The following is an 18,545-nucleotide window of genomic DNA, read 5'->3' as shown; positions in this document are numbered from 1 at the left end:
AGAGAAAATAGAGTGAATTTATTTAGTAAATTTGTACAATTTTAGCTAAATTTGTGTAGTTGGTGTAGAGATGCATGGAGCAGGGTAGAGGTATATATAGTAAGCTTGAAGTAATAGTAGGCTAGAATAGATAAGATGGTTTGAGTAGAGTAAATAGAGTTAATTTATTTGGTTAATTTGTGTAGTTTAAACTTGTAAAATGTGTAGGGTAGATGTGTATAGAGTAATGTTAAAGTAATAGAGTAGGATAGAATAGATTTTATGGATTGAGAAGAGTAAATCAAGTGAATTTATTTAGTAAATTTGTGTAGTTTAGAGTTATATAGAGTGATGTAGAGATGCATAGAGCAGGGTAGAGGTGTATAGAGTAAGGTTGAAGTAATAGAGTAGGGTAGAATAGATAAGATGGCTTGAGTAGAGTAAATAGTAAATTTATTTAGTAAATTTGTGTCGTTTAAACTTGTATAGAGTGTTGTAGAGATGTTTAGAGTAGGGAAGAGGTTTATAGAGTTGGGTAGAATAGATAGAATGGATTAAGAAGAGTAAATAGAGTGAATTTAGTACATTTGTACAAATGTGAGTAAATTTGTGTAGTTTAGAGTTGTATAGAGTTGTGTAGAGATGCATAGAATAGGGTAGAGGTATATAGCGTAAGGTTGAAGTAATAGAGTAGGCTAGAATCGAAAAGATGGTTTGAGTAGAGTAAATAGAGTGAATTTATTTAGTAAATTTGTACAAATGTAAGTACATTTGTATAGTTTAGAGTTGTAAAGGGTGGTGTAGAGATGTATAGAATAGGACAGAGGTATATAGAGTATAGTAGAGTAGATGTTAGCAGATTAGAATAGTGTGGTGTGGAACAGTATCAGTTGACAAAAATTAATTGTTTAAATAAATGTTTATATTTAATAATTCATTTCACTACTAAAAGTATCACGTCACTAGTTGAAAAAAAATACTAAAAAACTTATTAGGATGACAATGATGATTTTGAAATTAATTTTCTTTTTTTTTTTTTTTGACGTGGTTATTTTAGATGAACCACCCATATTTGAGACTTTCCTTTTTATACTAATGTCAAAAATGTAAAGTTTTATGAGGTTTCTTTGTACCACACCAATGTTTAACTCAGTTTTTTTGTACCTTTAGGTAACAATTCTGTTAGTTGCTTTTCATTTGGCAAGTTAATTATCTCATTTTATCGCCACATTCAGTATGAACAGCGTAGCGGGGGTATTATTGAGAGAGTATGTGGATGTATACGTTCGTATCATCACGCTGCTTCCTGTTTCATTGCGCACAACCTTAATCTTTAAATCTCCCATCTACTTAGTCTTTGCAAGTTAGTGACGCTTATGTCGTGATGTCTCAATTTGGTAGCGATTCTCCCTTTCTAATGGAAACAAGGGAAAGCGACTTGTCTGACACGCATGAAAAGGGGTTTGCTAAACCGGCCCTCTTTTTCTCTCTCTCCATTTCTTCCCTCTCCTCTATTATCTTAACATTGGCCACAGATGGACAACAAAGGCTGGAATGGACAAAGGGCTGCTTTTCCTGAAACAACGACCAACAGTAAGTGTTTTTCTCTCCGTCTGTGTTCCCCAGTGTAGGTGATGCCGGGCCGTTTAATCTATCTGACTGATAAATAAGGAACCGAGTCGGCTCAATCACAAACTCGCTTCTATGGAGAGCCTGTGAATTCCTCCTATTCACGTAGACTTATGTGCTTTCCCAGGGGGTCTGTGAGACCACAGTATTACACACTCACACACACATTAACCACCCAAACACTGTTCCATGGTCTTCCAGACGGGTTTGCACACACACAAACATATCCATTTTCGTGCCATGCTCGGCTACGAGTTCTGCAAGTCTCTTTTAGGACAGAAGTTCTGAGAAAAAAAGTCCTCAAATGATCCCATTGTGTCAGAGGACTCTTAATGGTCACTCTCTCTAGTGCCTGTTTACAATTCCTACAAAATCACATTATGATGCAAGCCATTGAACTATGTTATATTGACCATTAATGTCTGTTTTAGTTAGGGCTGGATATTGAGTATAATACTTCCTAAGCACCGACTGAATTACCATAGAGTATGAAAAAAATGTCTTGTCGTTTGGTTCCAGATTTCTATATCTAAGGTCTCCGAGAAAGCAAGGCAGGCAGTTTCTTCTCAAAATAGTGGATGAGAAAAAAAAATGTAGTACCAAAAAATGAAAACAACACCAATATTACAGAATACAACATTAAAAAGTGAAAAATGCGGAAATGTTTTCCTCAAAAAACATAATTTCTTTACGACTGAAGAAAGAAAGATATAAACATCTTGAATGACAAGGGGGTGAGTACATTATATGTGAATCTTTGTTTTGGAAATGGACTTATGTATGGCGCAGTCAGACTCACATACTGACTCGAAACTGTTCATTTTGCACTGAAAACTATTTGCACTTCTTCAAAACTATTTGATTTGTTGTGTTGGTTGCATTTTGTTCCTTTGCACTTTTTGTTCTTTTTGTTTGTTTCTTATAAGATCAGTCTTTGAGACTGTAAAAACGTCAATAAAGTGAAAAAAATAAAAATGTATGTAATCTAAGTAATATGTAATCTTGTTAAAATGGATTTAATAAAATTGGTATTGAAAATGTGTATTTCAGGACCTGTATCAAAGTCAAGGTATCGATATCTGTGTCGATATCAAACATTTTTGAACGGTACCCATCCCTAGTTGTTATAACCATTTTAATGTAATTAAATAAATGTTAAAAGTCCAAATATTTCAGTTATTAAAAGAAAAATGTATTAAATTAAATTTTTAATTATTTGATAGATTGATGTATTTGAGAAATAGCACATCCAAAAATAAAAAATTGTCAAAAATTTACTCCCATCAGGCCATTCAAGATGTAGATGAGTTTGTTCATCAAAACCGATCTGGAGAAATTTAGCATTACATCACTTTCCCACCAGTTGATCCTCTGCAGTGAATGGGTGCCATCAGAATGAGAGTAATCACAATAATCCACAAATAAATAAGCTGTGTGATTGGAAGAAACAAATCCAGTAAAGTCATGTTGTCCTCTCATAGAAATTTTTACTGACTTTTTTTGTTTAGAACTAATTTAGACTGTTTTTCTTTGCTTGTTCTGTGTGTATTTCTCACCTGATTCACATGAGATGACCTGATTTTCATGGAGAAAGCAATATCATGGATAGAGGATTTAAACAGCCAGAAATGATGATGAATTGTGTGGATTTTTTGTGGATTGGGATATTTTAATCAGCTGTTTGAACTCATTTCCGACGGCACCCATTCACTGCAGAGGATTCATTGGTGAGTCATCTACTGCTGAATTTCTGTTTATTTGTTTTATTTTGCACTAAATAGAAAGTGAGTCTATGGATATTTAAAATTGATGCTGCTATTAACCTCAGACCTGATTTCAAGGAAGGACCCGATTTCTCCCAGTACCGGCCCATGATTCCCAGCTCTGACTTTGAGAGATGAGAAATGATGTAACTGGCTGCGTTCCTTCATAGCCTGCCTGCAAACAAACATAGCACATCACTGTCTTTGTTTATGAGCTTTGCAAATATATTTTAACATCCAAAGTAATTCAAATCACTGTCTTATGCAATCACAAGCTTCTTTGATGTGGCTAGAAGTTGTGTAATGAATAAAAATCATAGCAGTCAATTCACACATACGATATTTGTAAATAAAATCACTTTAGACAGATGGAGAAAACAAACAGAATTAAGACATACACAGAGTGTCTGTCAGTTGAGCATCTCTGTAAACAGCTTTGTGATTATAATGGCAGTGATCTAGTTTTGGTTTGCGTCAGTCTTGCCAGACTGAGTTGCTGTTGTTGTTGTGAACTTGCGGACATTATTACACCCCTGGCCTCTGGCATTATTGGGTCCTGATTCAATTTTTCTGGACTAGGCTTTTTGTCTGCTGTGGAACTGTGCGGATCTGGCACTACGTGACACTTGAGTTGAGGATTATATGAAATTGCATGATAACAAACAATTTAAATCATTGTCAAATGCTTAAACAGCCCTAACAGAAATGCAGGTTGCAGGACCGGTAATGTAGAGTGATATGACCAACATCCTCGTGTAAACAACTTCCTTCAGTGAAATTTCAGTGACCGCATTGTGTAATTAAGCAGTTTGGTTGCTTACTTGATTTCAAGCAGTGTTTGACAACTGTTTTGGATGAATCTATGAAAACAACAGCTTCTTTAAATCATCTCTAAATCAGGTCACTCGTGGTCTAATGTTGGAGCGGAATTGACCCAACTATGTAGTGACATTCCTGGAACTTGCACACTCGCTGACGAAAGCTCTTGACTGATGGAAAAACCTTTATTATAGTGTTTGTGGCAAGCGGTTCTTTTTCTTTGTCTGTTGTGTGGCCTTAAAAGCCGTTTTGAAGAAATGTAAGATACTTGACTTAGAGTGCGCCATTTCTCCTTTACGTCATTGTAGTATTCGCAAAATAAATGTTACTTAAATTACAATTTTGGTTTCAGTTCAAGTTAAACTAGGAAAATAATTTTGTCCTGCTTTTTATTAACAGTAAAATTATGAGTTCTAGGGAGGCACTTACACTGTAAAAAACAATTTGTTGAGTCAATTTAAAATAATTTGTAACCTGGCTGCCTTAAAATTTTAAGCTCAGTCAACTCAAAAAAAAATTATTCAACTTGAAATGTTAAATTATACTAAGTGACAACTTAGATATTTGAGTTGAATCAACTTAAATTAAGACAGCTGGGTTACTTACTTTCAGGTTGACTAAACTTATTTTAGTTGACTGAACTTAACATTTTAAGGCAGCAGGGTAACAAATTATTTTAAGCTGACTCAAATTACTTTTTATTTTTTTCAGTGTAGTAGACAGTAAATGGGCTCATTTTGTAAGTGTAGTAACGATTTGAACTAACACATTTTAAGTCCGTTTTACTGCCCCTGCTCTGTCCGATGTACCTGTTATTGTTGAGTAAAATCTACTTACCTAAGTGAAGTAAATTTAACAAAAAAAAAAAAGTAACTTTATCGTGGCCAGTAAAAGTTTGAGTCATTTTTACTTAGTCAAACTTGGAAATACTTCGATTTTACTCAATATAGCACTGAATTAAAGGAGAACTCACCCCTTGTCATCCAAGATGTTCATGTCTTTCTTTCTTCAGTCGTAAGGAAATTGTTTTTTGAGGGAAACATTTCAGCATTTTTCTTCATATAATGGACTGCTATGGTGCCCCGATTTTGAACTTCCAAATGCAGTTTAAATACGGCTTCAGATGGTCCCAAATGCGGTTGTAAATGATACCAGCCGAGGAAGAAAGGTCTTATCTAGCGAAATGATCGGTTATTTTCGTTTTAAAAAATAAAATTTCTATACTTTTTAGTGCCAAACGCTTGTCTTGTCTTACTCTGCTTGGACTGTTTTTGTTCTGGTTTGTGATCGGGTATGTCGAAAAAGTCCCTCAACTTCGAAATCGTCCTATATCGCTGTTTTACCTTTTTTGTTAAAGGTGTTTGTTTTTTTTTTTTTTGCTTGTTCACATTCCAAAGACTGGGTCGGCACTTCTGCAGCGATGTAGGATGATTTTGAAATGATTTTTGAAGTTGAGGGAGAAAATACAATTGGAGTTTTCATCATACTCTAACTGTCTATAGTCAGAATACACAGAGTTCATAGAGAGAAAGGCAAGATGAGCATTTGAGATTAAAAACTATTTAAATAGTATTTTTTTTAATGAAAATAACCAATTGTTTCGCTAGATAAGACCCTTCTTCCTTGGCTGGAATCGTTTACAACCGCATTTGGGATTGTTCAAAGTCCCATTTAAACTGCTTTTTGGAAGTTCAAAATTGGGTCACCATATCAGTCCATTATATGAAGAAAAATGCAGAAATGGTTTCCTCAAAAAACATAATTTCTTTACGACTGAAGAAAGAAAGACATGAACATCTTGGGTGACAAGGGGGTGAGTACATTATATGTGAATCTTTGTTTTGGAAGTGGACTTCTCCTTTAAACCACACTTTTAAAGTGTATGTGTTACACTTTAGAAACGTCTAGAAATGTGGCTTTCACCCGAATACATGGACTTTAATACTTGGTACACAATACATAATGATGCTAACATTCTGTCGATCGTTTTTGAGTATGAATGTGTCATTTTGAGTAGAAAATGAGCTCCAGATATAAAAAAATCACAACTTTCTTAACCTAGCAACAAAAGCAATGATAAACAATGTAAATACAGCTGGAAAGCAAAAAAGAAAAAAAAATTTAAAACCAAAAAAGTTGAGTAGGTTTGACTTAATATTATATAGTTGATATTGATGCTTTCATTTCTAAAAGCTAATAGAGAACTTCCTTTTTTTTTTTTTTTTTTTTTTTTTTTTTTTTTTTTTTAACATTGAACTTTTTCATGTAGAAATTATATTTGTTTTTCTGTAGTACTTCACAGAGTCATTTTTGTCAGTGTCATTTTTGACACAACATGATTTTAGTGTGGAGATTTTTTTGTGTGTGTGTGTGTGTGCGCTAATCAGCATTTAATCATGTACGTCGGTCCCACATGAATCAATTAGGTTAAACAAGCACATCATGCAATCAAGTCATTTTTAAGTGACCCAATTAAGTAACCTTAGAATGATTTCATGATTTTCCTTGGAAGGACTAATTCCTTCAGTTTCATATATTTTTTGTGTCACATAACTGAATTATAAAAATTAGGTACTGTGTAGCTAACAAGCTATTAGCCATCAATAGCACATATTAGCATGCTAAATGCTAAGCATTAAACCCTGTTTGAGCAAAGCAGTAATAACCCATGCTGTACCGGTCCACAGCATAAGCACTTTTCTCCTCAATGGTACCCCATTTACCATAATTTAAATGCTTCTGACAATTCCAACATAATTGAACATAATGCCAACATAACAAACACTATCAATTCTTCCTCTTTTCTCTTTTTGCTCGAAAACACATAAAATAACACTTAATTTTATTATTTTGTTGCTCTTCTCATTAAAGGATTAGTTCACTTTCAGAACAAAAAATTACAGATTACATAATGTACTCAGATTACATAATGTACTCATCCCCTTGTCATCCAAGATGTTCATGTCTTTCTTCATTTGTAAAGAAATTGTTTTTCCCCATATAATAGACTTTGTCGGTGCCCACAAGTTTAAACTTCCAAAATTCAGTTTAAAAGCAGCTTCAAAGGGCTCTAAACGATCCCAGCCGAGGAAGAAGGGTCTTATCTAGCGAAACTATTGGTTATATTTTTTTTTAAAAAATATACAATTTATATACTGTTTAACCTCAAATGCTCGTCTTGTCTAGCTCTGTGATGTGCATGTGTACTCTGTGTAATCCGGGTCAAGACAGTTAGAGTAGATCTCATTTTCTCCTCCAACTACAAAATCGTCCTATATCACTGTTTTACCTTTTTTTGTAAAGGACTTTTGACCTTCTTTGCATGTTCACTTTGTAAACACTGGGTCGGTACTTCTGCAACGATGTAGGATGATTTTGAAGTTGGAGGAGAAAATGAGATGGAAGTTTTTCAACATAATCTAACTGTATTGAACCGGAATGCACAGAGTTCCGCAAAGCAAGACAAGATAAGCATTTAAGGTTAAAAGGTATATAAATTGTACATCTGTAAATTTTTGTTCTGGAACTACTCATTTAATTTCATAATTTGTTCCTCTCATCAAGAAGTCCCAAGTAAAGCATGCTAGGAACTACAGTTTCAGCAAAAAATAATTGTCAAGTATTTGATTGGTTTACATTCAAATAATTTACTCACCCCCTTGTCATCCATGATGTTCATGTCTTTCTTTCTTAAGTCGTAAAGAAATTATGGTTTTTGAGGAAAACATTTCAGCATTTTTCTCCATATAATGGACTGCTATGGTGCGCCGATTTTGAACTTCCAAATGCAGTTTAAGTGCGGCTTCAAACGATCCCAAATGCGGTTGTAAACGATATGTAATAGCGTAACGATCGGTTATTTTAATAAAAATAATACAATTTATATACTGTTTAATGCCAAACTCTCGTCTCGTCTTACTCTGCCTGGACTGTTTTTGTTCCTGTTCATGACAGTTAGGGTAATGTCATGTTCTCCCTTCAAAATTGCAAAGACTGGGTCGGAACTTCTGCAATGATGTAGGATGATTTTAAAATGATTTTTGAAGTTGAGGGAGAAAATACGGTCAGAGTTTTTCGACATACCCTAACTGTCTTGAGCCAAAGTACACAGAGTTCAAGGACTGCAAGGCAAGACGAGCATTTGAGAATAAAAAGTATTTAAATTGTATTTTTTTTACAGTTCACTAGATAAGACCCTTCTTCCTCGGCTGGGATCGTTTAGAGCCTTTTGAAGCTGCATTGAAACTGCATTTTGGAAGTTCAAAATTGGGGCACCATAACAGTCCATTATATGGGGGAAAATGCTAAAATGTTTTCCTCAAAAAACATAATTTCTTTACGACTGAAAAAAGGAAGACGTGAACATTGTGGATGACAAGGGGGTGAGTACATTATTTGTAAATTGTTGTTCTGGAAGTGAAGTTCTCCTTTAATCAAAAGCATAGAAATCGTGTAAAGAGGAGAAACACAATTTTGTTGTGTAGATCGCAAATAATGTGATTTTAAAAAAATGGAAATCCCATATTGTCAGATTTACCCAGTGTGCTCACCCGCAAGTTGTTTGAAACCTGTATGAGTTTCTTTCTTCTGTTGAACATTAAAGATCTGATCCCTATTGACCAAAGTTTCTGATCCCTAATTACTTCCATAGCATGAAAGTAAACATACTGTGGAAGTAAATGGTGACCAAAAACGGTTTGGTTACCAACATTTTTCAAAGTATCTTCTATTGTGTTCAGCAGAAGAAAGAAACAGGTTCAGAACTGCTTTAGTGTGAGTAGGTGATGACAGAATTTTCATTTTTGGGTGAACTATCACTTTAACTTGTATTAAATACATGACATTCTTTTTAAGCTTCTGTTTTCATTGAAATCTGTGCATTTTATACATGACAAATGCTGCATCTGAAGCATCAAAAAAGCAAAAAAAGTACATTTGGACACACTTTTACACTAATGCAGCATAAATTTGCTGTTAAAACACAATTATCCATCTCTCCATCTGTCTTTTTTTCCTTTTGGCCTTTGCTCTGTTTTGGAGAGGATCCATTCTCCAGCTCAGCTTTATCGCAGTGGTGTTGTTAGACTCCATCTATCTCCTAATTGACTTCACAGACTTTCTCAACCGTAGAGTCTTTAATGTCAGAATAATGCTGGTTAATTTACGGTTCCTGAGATCTGCCAGGGAGAGAATCAACGTCTCTAAGGGGTGTAAACTCAATTCAGAGCAGATGTACATGTCAGTGACCTGCGAACTAAGTTTTTCCTTTCCACCCTTGTGAACACAGAACCAGGTTCTCTAAAGCAGATTTATGGCAGCTTGTCCATCGCTGCTAAATGTGCAGATTTATCTCAACTGCATTTTGATTATGCAAGAGCTATGATTTTAATCCTCAGCTCTGCATTCTTGGGTGTTTCTTCAACTGTGCACATTTTTGGCCATGTGGACTCTCTGAAAACACAGTTTCACCCTCTCACTGGTTGTTGAGCAGTGTATATACGTGCCTCACAGGACAATTCAAAATTTTTGATCATTTACGTCAATGTCATTTCCACCACCATCTCAAATAATCTTTAATTCTGTTTTATAGTGAAAGTGATGGTGGTGGAAATTACATGTTTTGGTTTAAGATGGCTGGCTAATTTCTTAGCAAGCATTTTATGTATCTTAAATAAAATGTTATGTAGTATTTACACACTTTTGTCATCATTTGACAAAGTTACAAAATTTTAAATGATGCGGAATAACACTTTTTATTGTTTTATTATTCTTCTTTCTTTCTTTCTTTCTTTCTTTCTTTCTTTTTGTAGTGACTATTACCCTCATTTTCTTGTGATCGCAACTTAATTTTCTTGTGATCTCAACATAACAATTTTTTTTTTGTGATCACAACTTAATTTTCTTGTGATCTCAACATAACAAAGTTTTCTTATCACAACTTAATTTTCTTGTGATCTCAACATAGTTCTGTTTTTGTGATCACAACTTAATTTTCTTGTGTTTTCGACAGTTTTCTTGTGAACACAACTTAATTTTCTTGTGATCTCAACATAACAAAGTTTTCTTATCACAACTTAATTTTCTTGTGATCTCAACATAGTTCTGTTTTTGTGATCACAACTTAATTTTCTTGTGTTTTCGACAAAGTTTTCTTGTGAACACAACTTAATTTTCTTGTGATCTCAACATAAAGTTTTCTTATCACAACTTAATTTTCTTGTGATCTCAACATAGTTCTGTTTTTGTGATCACAACTTAATTTTCTTGTGTTTTCGACAAAGTTTTCTTGTGATCACAACTTAATTTTCTTGTGATCTCAGCATAACAAAGTTTTCATGTGATCTCAACATAAGTTGTTTACTTGTGATCACAACTTAATTTTCTTGTGATCTCAACATAAAGTTTTCTTGATCACAGCTTAATTTTCTTGTGATCTCAACATAGTTGTGTTTTTGTGATCACAACTTAACTTTCTTGTGTTTTCGACAAAGTTTTCTTGTGATCACAACTTAATTTTCTTGTGATCTCAACAAAGTTTTCTTGTGATCACAGCTTGATTTTCTTGTAATCTCAACATAGTTGTGTTTTTGTGATCACAACTTAATTTTCTTGTGTTTTCAACAACAGTTTTCTTGTGATCACAACTTAATTTTCTTGTGATCTCAACATAACGTTTTCTTGTGATCACAACTTAATTTTCTTGTGATCTCAACATAACAAAGCTTTCTTGGGATCACAACTTAATTTTCTTGTGATCTCGACATAGTTGTGTTTTTGTGATCACAACTTAATTTTCTTGTGATCTCGACATAAAAGTTGTTTTCATTATCACAACTTAATTTTCTTGTGATGTTGACATAACGAAAGTTGTTTTCTTGTGATCCCGTCTTAATTTTCTTGTAAATGAACTGCTGGTTTTTATTTACTTTCTCATCTTAACTTTGTAAAAATTGGTATAAATCATTTTCACACAATACATATTGACATGGTTTGTTACCACGTTTTATGTAATGGTTATTTTTATGATGGATTTTCATAGGTTCTGGCACGTAGGAAAGTTTTAATTCGTCACTTTTGCTTTGCCAAAAAGTGTAAATGTGTTCGTTTGAATAAAAATCAACCTTAAAGACTTAAAAGTGCCTGTAGTACCCTCAGACCTTATTAAACGTCTTCAAAGTGACACACAGAGCTAAATGCCCAGGGCTGGATCCCTCTCAAAGTGTAATAGTACAGTATGAGCAAGACTAGTCAAACCTGCACAATGAGTCACAGCCGACACAACCATATGGTCTCAGGGCTCATGTAACACGCTGTATTTAAAGCAACAAGAAAATGTGTCAGCCATTATTAATCAATTTCCTACACTGGTATCCGACAGGTTTGAGGTTTAATCCCATGATGCATTCTTCTGAATGTACAGTTCCACAGAGATACATGGCATATGTGTTATAATTTACATGTGGCGTAATGAACGGATGAAGGAAATGAGGCGAGAGGGATGGATTAAGGGACGTATGGGAGGTCTCAGCATTGCGTTGTGTCCCAGAAAAGCAACACATCTTCTTAATTGAGTTTTTATATTCCCATACGGTCATCCACAGCTATGAGAAGCCTGAAAAAACACAAGATCTCTATTCTAGATAAACATTTCAGCAGCTTTTTTGTCAGCAAAGTGGCTGTAATTTATTTCTCGGTGTTTTTTTGTGAGCGTGCGTGTGAGAAAGGCTGTTGTGTGTTAAAAAAGGAAGAAGTAGAGCAGGATTCCACGAAAACTGAATGTGTGAGCAAGACAGCGCTGTGCTCGTGTGTGTACGAATATGTCAGTGTGTTAGTGTTTAGCGTCTTGGAGCATTGCTTCATCGTGTTGATTTACAGTTGGGCCTTGTGTGTTATCTGTTTTAAATCACAGCTTGGGCCATGAGCTGGCCAATCTCCAGCCCACCATTCTCAAATTCAGCCCATTATGCTGGGTGGAACCTGCTGGAACGGGGAAAGAGAGAGAGAAGGGAAAAAAGAAAGAGAAATGAGGGTGCCGATGGGGTGGTGGTATTGTTTTTTCTCAGCGTTCATGTGTTTTTGTCGTAATTCCCAATTGAAGTCATTCTGGCTCGCACCTCTCGTTTTATACCATTTTAGATATGCATTTTTCTCATACAGACTCTGGATGCTGATTTGTGTAACGCCAAATGCAAGTTGTCGTGTGAGATTTTAAAAATTCAATGTCGGTTGCCTTGTTTGCCAGTCAGCCTTGTTGAAATGGCTGACGGGAACTCCAAACTGCTGGTTTTCATTTACATTCTCTCTCTGTGAATTAAAGGGTTGCGTCAATGGCACACTGCAGCGCTTAGAGGAACTGCCTATTTACATTTCTCACAATTTTCTGGGATAATATTTACCAGTTTTATGGCCCGAACACTAAGTTAAATCAGTTGTTGCTTGTTCTGGGTTGTCAGAAATTGTGGAGAACAGCCGGCTGCTTTCGGAAACTTCATTCAGGACAGCAAACGCAAACAGGAAGCAGAATCTGTGCGCAGATGAGGATGTTCGCTGCAGCTGTTCTGTTCCTCTCCTCTTTTCTCTTGGTCACTCTGTACTGGCTTCTGTTAAGAAATCAGAATTAGAGCTTTGTGGCTTTTTGTCCAAGTCTGTCAGCTTCGAGGTCATTTATATGCTGTGATGTACTTATAAAAAGTGACAAAATGTACTTTTAACAGATGTTTCTCTTTTGAGGAAAATACCCCACTTTTTTTTATCAGGACAAAATCATAAGTCAGATCACTTAGAAAAGTAATAGCTCATCTGTATTTGTTTACTTATTGTTTATTTTTTGTTTTTTTGTTTTGTTTTATAGTATTAATTACCGTTCAAAAGTTTGGTGTCTGTATGATTTTTTTTTTTCTTTTTTTTTTTTTAAATGTTGTTTATGTTTAAAAACGTCTTTTATGTTCACCAAGGCTGCAGTTGTTTGATTAAAGTACAGTAATAACAACAATATTGTTACATTTTTGGTCATTATATAGCCATTACTTTTGTTTTCAGTTTTACATGATGCTATGGAAATCATTCTAATATGCTTATTTTGTGCTCAAGAAACATTTCTTATTATCATCACTCTTGAAAATGGTTGTGCTGCTTATTATTTTTTGTGGAAACTGATTTTTTTCCGGATTTTTGCATGATTATAAAGTTTAAAAGAAAAGCAAGTCTTATTAACCCCAAGTATGTTTATAAGTATATAGTTTGCGGACAGTAAGACTTTTTTCGTTTGTTTGTTAATGCTTTTTTCAAATTTTCCACCACTGAATAAAAAAAATAAAAGGAGGTAATTTCACAATTCTGACTTTTTCTCAGAATTGCTTGATACAAACTTGTAGTTCTGACTTTAATTTTCTCACAATTCAGATTTTTTTTCTCAAAAAATGGCATGATATAATCTCTCAATTGCAAGTTATAAGGTCAAACTCAGTTTATATATTTTTGACTTTTTTTCTCTGAATTATGTGATACAAACTCACATTTCTGATTTTTTTTTTTTCTCTGAACTGAGAGATATAAATTCACAATTGCAAGTTTTAAAGTCAGAATTGCAAGATATAAACTTACAATTTGACTTTTTTTTTCTCTGAATTGCATGGTATGAGCTTGCAATTTCAAGTTATAAGGTCAGAATTGCAAGATAAAAACTCACAATTCAGACCTTTCTTTTCACAAATGGAAGTTTGTATCTTGCAATTCTGACTTTTTTCTCTGAATTGCGTGATACAAACTCACAGTTCTGACTTTTTTTGGAATTGAGAGATATAAACTCACTATTGCAAGTTCTAAAGTCGGAACTGCATGAAATAAACTCGCAATTTCCAGTTACAAAGTCAGAATCGTGGGATGTAAACTCAAAATTTTCACTTTTTTCATAAATGAAAGTTTGTATCTAGCAATTCTTTTTTTTTTCTCTGAATTACATGATGTAAACTCTGTTTAAAGTTCTAAAGTCAGAATTTCAAGATTAAAACTTTTTTTTTTTCTTCTTACAAATGCTAGTTTGTATCTCACAGTTCTGACCTTTCTTCTCCCAAATGGAAGTTTTATCTAGCAATTCTGACTTTTTTCTCACAATTCTGAGTTTGGTATTTCGCAAACTTGCAGTTCTGACTTTTTTCTCTGAATTGTGTGATACAAACTCACAATTTCAAGTTATAAAGTCAGAATTGCATGACAAACTCAAATTCAACTTACAAAGTCAGAATTGCAGGATAGAACTCAAAATGTTTTGTAGTTTGTCTCTCGCAATTCTGTCTTTTTATGATACAAACTTGCAGTTCTGACTTTTTTTTCTCACAATTGAGAGATATAAACTTACAGTTTCAAATTATAAGTCAGAATTGCAGGATATATCTCACAATCTGACTTTTTTCTCAGAATTCTGAGATACAGCTTTGCAATTGCGTGTTAAAAAGTCAGAATTGCGAGATATAAATTTCACAAATTCTGAGAAGAAAAGTCACAATTGTGAGTTTATATTTAGCAATTCTGACTTTATTTCTCAGAATTACAACTTTATTTCTTAGAATTGCAAAAAAAAAAAAGTCAGAATTGTAAAATAAGTCAGTTTTTATTTTTTATTTAGTGGCGGAAACAGGCTTCCATATTTTTCCTTGCTGTAAAAAGTTAATTAACTTTATAAATAATTTTGTTAATTGTTTATTTTAAATATATACATACATAAATAATTATCATTCATGGCCTTTTTAAAGAGGTAGTTGACTGTTTTTTTTCTAGGCTTGATTGTGTTCATGGGGTGCAGTCTAATATGTGTTAAAAAAAAACAAAAACAAAAAAACCACACATTATCTTTAACATAATTTACCTTTATTCTAAAGTTAAAAAAGTGAAATCACAATCAACCACCCCTTTAATTTTCACAGTACAAATGTGCACAAATCTGAAAAGTGACCGTGTGTCTTTTTCCATCCTTGTATAGCACAAAAAGGAATTCTTCACCTCTCCCCGGATGTGTATCAAGAAATGGAAGCGAGCCGGAATAAGGGAGTCCCCGGTGCCCCTGGAAACTACCTGACACCCAAAGACATTGGCCAAGGGTCCGCAGCCCCATTCTACACCCCGTCGGTGGGCAGCACCGCAGCCATCGCGAGAGAGCTGCTGCTGAGCGGTACGTCGCCCACCGCTGAGGCCCTGATCCTGAAAGGAAAAGCACCTGCTTTGGCCTGTGGCTCCATCCAGCCTTCCCAGCAGCTGGAGTACTTAGCCCACATTCAAGGCTTCCAGGTATGGAATAAATGAAGTGCTTCTACAGATGTGTTTATCTCTCGCGCTCGCTCTCCACTGCTAGCTCTAACCCAGAGAACCAGACCTCAAATTTCAAAACATCTCTCGTGGAGCCTAAACTTGATCTGCTTGGCTTGCACTGGTCGTCCATCTGGATGAGACTGCGGAAATGTGGAAGTGCCTGCTTCTCTCATTGATGTTCCTACAGGCCAGGGAAGTCATTTCTCACAGTTACATTTCCCTTTTCCTGTCTGTATACCATTGCAGGCAAAGGATAACAACCTGTCTTTAGCTGATTTGTCTTCCACGGCTCTGTTTGCCATAGGGCTGCATAATTTGCTGAATATTTATTTGTTTGCTTTATTTTTATTTGTGGAGCAGCTGCCATTTATAATGACCTGATATCCTATTGTGAGAATGTTTTTAGACAGTGTTTTTTGATTATGTACATGCACTTTTTTAAGCTTTTCAAAAATATAAAATAATATAACTTTGTTATACACACTACCACGTAAGCGCCAGTTTTACTAACAGCGCAAACCGTCTTTTGGCATTAAAATGCACGCTAAATACATGCAGTGAAGAATTTGCACTGAAAAGGCGTGGACGCAGTTATTTTTGTGCCTGACCTTTATTGAATATGCATTTGTAGGAGTTTCCCTTTCAGTCACAAAATATATGGGAGGAGAGTATAAAAATTAATCGGGCAACGCTTTTACTAACTTTTGCACTTGTTAAATTACTGGCATTTGTGCCGTTATTTAATACCCAAAAAGCATGTACTAAACCATTTTGCACTTGAAATGGCTGCAATTATTGTTGCTAGGAGGAGGCACTGCAGAGAACAGAGAGCAATGTGGTAGAAATGAGAGGATTTTTTCCACATGTATTAATTAATTTGGAATGCCAATAGAACACGTTTTTCGAACATATCGTTTGCCAAGTCGTGTTATTTATAATTTGCTTCAGGAAATAAAAGATCCTCAACTAGAAGTCACGCAATACCAGATCTATTAAAACTTCTAGCAGACCTTCGTTTTTTGGCCTTTGGTTCTTTTCAACGTACTGTGGCTTCTTTATTTCTTTGTTCTTTATTTGCGACTACGCTAAGTTGCACTGCACTTGGTGTATTGCGTTGGTCAGTATGTAAATAAGATTTTGCATCTGTGTTGTTTAATTTGCGCATTGTTAGTAAATCAACTGCAGAAATTTGGCGCTGTTTTGGAATTGCGCTCTTGCACTAATTTGCCCTGTTTAGTAAAATTGGCCTTAAAAGTTTGTTTGGTAAGATTTTTCTATGCTTTTGAAACAAGTATCTTAGTTTTACCAAGGCTGCATTTATTTGATTAAAAAAGCAAAAATAAATAAATATATAAATAAAATAATAATAATAATAATAATAATAATAATAATAATAATAATAATAATAATGTATGTAGAATATTTGTTAAATTTAAAATAAGTTTTCTTTTTTAGTATTTCAAATCTTTCTGTGTCACATGATTCTTCATAAATCCTTCTAATATGCTGATTTGGTGGTCAAGAAACATTTCTTATGATTAATATTGAAAACAGTTGTGCTGCTTAATATTATTGTGGAAACCGTAATTGATATATCTATATATATCTATATATATATATATATATATAACTGTGTTTTTTTTTTCAGTTTTTTTTTTAAATGTTAATCTATTATATTATAATTATTAAATACTATTCTAATAGTAGTAAATATAAACGTTTTTACCTTCACTTTTGATAATTTTGTGCATTCTTGGTTAAATAAATAAATAAATAAATAAATAAAATTAATAAAATTACCAATACCATTCATTTCTTCCAAAAAATCTTACTGACCCCCAAACTTTGAACGGTAGTGTATTTGTGTTAAAAATGCAGATTATAGGAATAAAAGTAAACAATGTGTTTAAGAATTTCGTTCGTTAGGTAGGTAGGTAGATAGATAGATAGGATAGATAGGATAGATAGAACAACGGATAGAACGATACATGATCGAATAGATAGAATGATAGAAAGATAGAATGAAAGATGAATGGACAGACAGAGCACAGAACAATAAAATGACAGATAAAAGGATGGATAAAACAATAGAATGAAAGAACGATAGAAAGAATAATACAAGAACAAAACAATGGATATAACAATGGATAGAATGACAACAATAGAATGAACAATAAAAAAAAGGATGGATAGAACTATAGAAAAATGCTAGAACAATAGAATGAAAAAACGACAGAAGAATAGATAGAATGATAGAAAAAATGAATTAATGGAGAATGATAGAAAAAACAATTAATAGAATGATAGATAGATAGATAGAATGACAGAACAATAGAACAACAGATAGAAGTATAGATAGAAGGACAGAATGAAAGATCAGTAGAAGGAACAATAGAAGAATAGATAGAACGATGGAGAGAACAATACACAGAATGATAGAATGAAATAACAATGGAAAGAAAGATAGAAGGATAGAAAGATGGATAGAGCAATAGAAAAAATGATAGAACGATGGATAGAATGATAGAAAAAACAACTGAGAATGATAGACATATCAGATAGATAGATAGATAGAAGGAATGACAGAACAATAGAACAATAGGATGACAGATAGAAGTATAGATAGAAGAATAGAATGCAAGATCAGTTGAAGGAATAATAGAAGAACAGATAGAATGATGGATAGAACAATAGACAGAACGACAGAATGAAAGAACAATGGAAAGAAAGATAGAAGGATAGAATGATGGATAGAACAATAGAAAAAATATAGAACAATAGATATAATGATAGAAAAAACTATTGATAGAACGATAGATAGATAGAATGACAGAGAAGTATAGATAAAAGAATAGAATGAAAGATCAGTTGAAGGAACAATAGAAGGATAGATAGAACAATAGAAAAAATGATAGAACGATGGGTAGTATGATAGAAAAAAACAATTAATAGAATGATAGATGGAGAGAGGGATGGATAGATAGACAAATAAAATGATAGAATGTTAGAACAGTAGAATGAAAGAACGATAGAACGATAGACAGATAGATA

General features: G+C 33.9%; 1 protein-coding gene across 2 annotated transcripts in view; it reads left to right on the top strand.

The window, feature by feature from the left end:
• stau2 (staufen double-stranded RNA binding protein 2) overlaps positions 1–18,545 on the top strand; it is a 170,939-nt gene that overhangs the window by 79,612 nt on the left and 72,782 nt on the right. For both annotated transcript variants that reach the window (XM_051098721.1, XM_051098720.1), the window contains exons 11-12: positions 1,515–1,572; positions 15,169–15,473. In XM_051098721.1, the coding sequence (XP_050954678.1) occupies positions 1,515–1,572; positions 15,169–15,473 (363 nt within the window). The remainder of the gene's footprint in view (positions 1–1,514; positions 1,573–15,168; positions 15,474–18,545) is intronic.

This window comes from Labeo rohita, chromosome 24 (genome assembly GCF_022985175.1).
Source record: "Labeo rohita strain BAU-BD-2019 chromosome 24, IGBB_LRoh.1.0, whole genome shotgun sequence".
In the NCBI taxonomy this organism is placed as follows: domain Eukaryota; kingdom Metazoa; phylum Chordata; class Actinopteri; order Cypriniformes; family Cyprinidae; genus Labeo; species Labeo rohita.
Note: the sequence above shows the minus strand (reverse complement) of the source record. Positions and strands in the feature narration are given on the sequence as shown.